At 38.3% G+C, this 6,000-nt stretch overlaps 1 protein-coding gene across 1 annotated transcript in view; it reads right to left on the bottom strand.

Annotated features, from left to right (window-relative positions):
• LOC122931776 (zinc finger protein 585A-like) overlaps window positions 1–5,198 on the bottom strand; it is an 85,208-nt gene extending 80,010 nt beyond the window's left edge. Inside the window, exon 1 of the mRNA XM_044285836.1 lies at window positions 4,619–5,198. Coding sequence (XP_044141771.1) covers window positions 4,619–5,198 — 580 coding nt within the window. The remainder of the gene's footprint in view (window positions 1–4,618) is intronic.
• Window positions 5,199–6,000: the final 802 nt, after the last annotated feature.

Here is a 6,000-nt window from a genome sequence, read left to right on the forward strand (position 1 = left end):
CTGGGTATAATCTGGAGTATTTCATATATGTGAATTATAGATAAAGAGTCATGAGAATGTATGTCTGGGTGGGATGCATCTCATCAGGATGTAAAATGCTCATTGTTTACACTGAGTCTCACATGAAAAGGTCTCAGAGTATCCCAGGAATCTCTTACAGATGCTAAATAGGAGTGTGAACAATAGGTCTCTGACCTGCAAATACAATGTGTAAATGAGGGACCATCCCATGAGGCCAGAAAATGCTAAATTGGTTGATGAGGAGGAGTCACCATTATTCTTCCATTGTATATGGTAATGAGAGGGGGCAGATCTGACGATGAAAGGTTTATTGATTATGAAGGTGGGACTGGGCGTCTCCTGGAGGTAAGAGGAGGAGCAGATAGCTATAGCCACCAAAGGAGTATAAAAGACCCAAGCATGGCCCAGAAAGCTGGAATTCACCAAGGGAATATACTTGGATCACTGACCTGCTGAGGAGAAGATACTGACTGGAGATCGTCATGAGTGTGTGGAGGGTCCATGTTTGGTAAGGAATTATAAGATATTGTAATCTGTGCTGTGTATAAGGACAATGTGTCTCTGTTTGTAATGTCTCTTTGTATATCTCAATATAACTCCCATCATACCTGGACACTGATTTTCCACCGTTTACAATATACATTTTCTACACTTCTTGTATTTCATTTCTTGCTCTGAACCTTAGAATCAGACTCAGTAAAGAGGGAGGAAATTCTTACAATGGGAATTAAGCCTGTATTAGACATGATGTAGCAGATGATTGTTGGGAAAGAAAAGTTCCTTATTGGCAATTGACTGCTTGTTAGTGGAGGAGACCGCTGCCATTATATGTAGTAATCTCCTCCAGAGTATGAGGCGTAGTGATTGTTAATGCCATCGCTCGTTCCTACACTGACTCGTTGTTTGCCAGCAGCAGCACGATCTGCCGCCTGTAAAAAAATATAAAACGTGCTTAAAAATCTTGATTGCCGATGAACATTTGCTCATTCATAAGGTTATTGGCGGCACTTTTAGGGCTGTATTACACAGCCAGGTCATCGCTAAAGAGGGTTGCTATGAATGCTCCTTAACGATTATCTGGCCGACTATCAGCCAGTGTAATACAGCCCTAAGTCTTTAGTGATGGCAGCAGTGACTGGTGATTGTCTGCACAGTAGTGTGTAAGCAATTGTACAAGCAGTGTCCATACAACGTGGTCTGGTAAGACTGCTTGCACCTTCACAGGTGGAGCTGATTTTTTCTAAGCTCTACCAGCATTGGGGTACCAGGCTTGGATCCCTCTTCATGTTTGTTATGTCGATGCATCTTTGTGGTGTGTTTTAACTGCACATTGAATTCAAAGTTATATTTTATTAAGCATACCCCCCTCCCCCCTTCTTAGTGGGCCCTTTGGTGTTAAACCATGGAATATTAATGAGGATCTTATACCTTTGAGCCTCAATTTCATTTTTGTTTATATTCCCAAATGAAATATACTCCATATCCTCATTTCTCCACCTGTAGTCATTGTCCCTTTTGGGTCCATATGCCGGTCTCTAGGAGCTGTTTGGATTCATGTGCCAATTAGTAAATCCTAATCTCAGGCAATTAGAAAATCATTAAGAATAGCAAAATATTAATTTGTTATAACTCTATTACTGGATCCCTGTCATTATTTATAATGGCAGTCTGTGAGCCGCTGTCCTCTGCGCACTTCTGCCATCTCTCCATGAGCTCTCTTCTTGATGATGTATTTATAATCTACACTAATAAAAGCCCTGTGTACGTGCTCAGGGCTGGTGTCCGTGCGTGTTCGCCGATTATAGAAGTGCGCATGCGCAGCGGGCGAACTGACACACACACACAGGCCAATCCAGGTCGCAGAGCCGGGCTCGGGGGCAATGTCTAGTAAGGTAATATTTCCGTAATCTCAATAATGTTGCTTTATTATTTCCCAGAGAAACCCTTAGGCTACTGCTCATGACAAGAGATGCAGATCCTTAATCTATAGCAATGTTTTTTTGCCCTAAAGGTGTTCTCTGGCCAATAATAGATAGGTAGAGGTGGTGTAGAAAGGAAAAAAAGGGGGAGGAGAAACCCTTCACACCCGTTAAAAAGAAAAAGAAAACACGTAATAGGCGCCAAATACCCTCAGTCACTACATGTGATGATAATTCGAATCAGTTGTTAATTATGTATATAACAAGGTAGGTTTAAATAAAAGGACCTTCACCCAGGTCTAATAAAAGAGCCAGAGGTTTAGGACTATCAATATCCTTATGGTGGTGATATCGACAGATATCACCCGGATCAATTCAGAGACCCCTGGGACTACTTTTCCCCCCGGCCAGGATCACATGCAGAAATGTAAATAATTGAACAACGCCTATACAGGTGGCTTCTGGTCAATCATTTTAATTGGTACGTGACTCAACGCGTTTCGAGGGTCTAAAGCCCTCTTCTTCAGGAGAAAAATAAAAATTTAAATTGAATTATAAAAAATATAAATAAATGTAATGAATATAAAAATATATATATAAAATACATAGTGCATCATAAACATAAATATACAGAACCAGAATTTACAATGCAACCGGCTTCAAAGTGCTGACTATGTAAAAGAAAACGAGAAAATTATATACATACACATATACACATATACATACACATACATATATATATATATATATATATATACACATACACATACACATATACACATACACATAAACATAAAGTAAAAAACTCCAAATAAGTATTGAAAAAGTGATTGGAATAATCCATACCTTCAGGAGTGCTTGGAACAAGTTTCTAAGACCAGTATGGAATGTTTGGAGTGAATTGTTTTCATGGGATATTTGTAGGGGGCCTGCTAATTTCCACGTGTGTCTTGGTGTCTAGGGCTCCTCCCACTTCCTGTTAGTATACTTGGAAATGGGTTGTTTTCCTGGGGTATTTGTATTTTTATTTTAGCTTTTTCTACTGTCTGGGTAATACTAGGAGACGGTCTATAGTTCTGTTGCATTGGGATTAAAAATACAGACATCTTTAATGGGATATTAAGTGTTCATAGTTGCGATGCGTTCCACTGTGGAACGCACCGCCATTTTCTTCCTGTTGTTCGTTTATTGGACGAGGAAAGAAGAGGTTTCTTATATATTTATATATGGGCCTTTATCTCAAGGGGCACAGATGGAGGGAGATAGGGGCTCAGTTTACTACCTATAACTTAAAAAGCCTTACACAGGTGCCAGACTGGAGGCGTCAGGTGGTGCGATGCGTTCCAATGTGGAACGCACCGCCATCCTCTTCCGGTGACAGAAGGATGTAGCTTCCGGGGATGACAGGCCGGATATGATATAAACGCTGATGCGATGCGTTCCAACCTGGAACGCAACCCCCCCGATGATTGGCTGTGTGTGGTGCATGTGTATCTCCACATTGGTTGGCTATATGGGATGGGTGTATACATTGCGTCTATGTTTGTTTCTCCTACTATTATATTGATATAATGAACTATGAACCCAATTAGCTGGGGGGACCTTAGGATATATTTTGATAGCTATCTAGGGATAAGTGACCTTTCTGGGCTATAATAAATAATGAAGGAGTGGACAGTTTCTAAGTGGGATGATAGGTCTGAATCAAATATTAAATGATAATGGGCATATTAATAATTATAATGATAATCAAGGTATAAATATTTTGAGGAAAGGGGAGTTTGCAATAATACCAATATGAACAGTTGACATTCTATAAATAAATACATAAATAATTATTATTGAATTGTATATATATATAAAAAGCACTATGAGCAGTTGATATTCCATAGATATAAATAAATAAATACATAAAAAATTACTATTAAATTGTATATATATATAAAAAGCATTAATAAAAGGTATTAATAAAAGGTATCTGGGCAGTTCTATACAGAAAAAATAGATGCTAAGTTCAGTAATTCGTTTATTCGAGTGATTCATTAAGACTGAATGGTGTTAGAGTGTTGAGGCGAAAGATCCAGTACATCTCCTTGCGGCATAGAGATTGATAGGATTTCATATCTTTCTCTAGTAATGTGACTGTTAGACCTGATGGATCTCCCTCATGATACATCGCAAAGTGCCTGGATACACTGTGGGTTGTTACCTTCCTCATAATGTTCGACCGATGTTCATTCATCCTCTCACGTGCAGATTGAATAGTCCGTCCCACATAGAGGAGGTTACAAGGACAACGTAAGAGGTAGATGACATCAGTTGTTCCACAATCTAACCTCTGTTTAATATTAAAGACTTCATTATTGGGGGGATGGTTACTTCCTTTTTACCGTTTGTTAGCATATTACAGCATTTACATCTCATGTTATTACACTTAAAATTTCCCGATGGTTTCTTTGGAGGTCTCTTAGTCATTTTTATACAGTGGGAAAGGGTCCTCTCTAATTTCGGACAGGAGGGAGCTAGCAGATTCTTTAGGGTTTTAGCCCTTCTGAATATCAAAACAGGTGTTGGAGGAATCAGTTTGCCTAGTATTGGGTCCTTTAATAAAATTGGCCAGTTTTTTGTTAGGGTTTGCCTGATAAGTGAGTGTTGGGAACTATAACGAGTGATCAAACTTGAACCTCGAAACTTATCTTTGTTCTTTGTTTCCAATGTAGAAGGTTTTGGTTTGGGTTTCAGAATTTCTTTTTGTGAGATTTGGTATACTCTCTTACTGCAGTCCATTAGAAGTTTCTTAGGGTAACCTTTTTCTTTGAACCTTTCTTTTAGTTCCTTTACCTGAGTTTTCATAGTTTCGTTGTCTGTGCAGTTCCTCCTAATCCTTTTCATTTGACTATAGGGGATGTTCCGTTTCCATTTGGGATGATGGCAACTCCTATAGTCAAGAAAACTATTGGCATCTACATTTTTAAAATAGGTTTTACTGATGACTTTATTATTTTTGATGCTTAAATGCAGATCAAGGAACACTACCTCCATTGGATTGTGTTCCATAGTAAATGATAGATTCCAATGGTTGGAATTAATGAAATCAATAAATTGGACTAGATCATTACTACTGCCTTGCCATACAAAGATGATGTCATCTATGAAGCAACAGTAAAACTTGATTTGTGGATGTGTCAACAGGCCAAATTTTTGTTCGAAGACCCCCATGAAGAGATTGGCATAAGATGGGGCAAACTTAGTGCCCATCGCTGTTCCCTGTTTTTGAATATAACATTTTTCGTTAAATGTAAAATAATTATGCTGAAGTATGAATTCAATTGCTTTTAGAAGGAATTATTTTTGATGATCTGGCATATGTTGATCCTCAGATAAAGTCTGAGAAATGGCAGTAATCCCTAAGTCATGCTGAATGTTACTATATAGGGCCGAAACATCAAGAGTTACCCAGACATAATTTTCCTCCCAATGAAAAGATTCTAGGGAGTCTATGAGGTGAGATGTATCTCTTATATATAAAGGAAGTAGATGTACATATTTCTGCAGATAGCTGTCTACATAAGCAGAAAGATTGGCGGTCAGACAGCCCACTCCTGACTTAATTGGTCTTCCAGGTGGATTTTGGAGATTTTTATGGATTTTGGGCAAAAAATAAAATCTAGATATTGATGGATGTGCAGTTTTCAAAAAGGATCTTAGTTTTTTGTCAATAATTCCCCCCGAGTGTCCGAAATCTATAAGATCGAATAGGAATTTTTTGAAGGATTTTGTTGGGTCTTCTTTTAATGGTCTATAATAATCGGAATCCGATAGGATTCTTAGAGATTCTGTCAAATAGTAGTCGGAATTCATAATTACCACCCCTCCTCCTTTGTCCGCATTCTTTATAACGATTTCTTTATTGGCCTTAAGGCTTTTTAATGCTTTTTGTTCATTTGAATTTAGATTTTTTTGGTGTTGTTGCTGGCTTTTCTTGGAGTGGGTGACAGAGAGATCTTTATTTGTGTCCCCTTTTTGTTCAATGAGTGCAATCTTTAATTCTTCCTGTACT

This window comes from Bufo gargarizans, chromosome 3 (genome assembly GCF_014858855.1).
Source record: "Bufo gargarizans isolate SCDJY-AF-19 chromosome 3, ASM1485885v1, whole genome shotgun sequence".
In the NCBI taxonomy this organism is placed as follows: domain Eukaryota; kingdom Metazoa; phylum Chordata; class Amphibia; order Anura; family Bufonidae; genus Bufo; species Bufo gargarizans.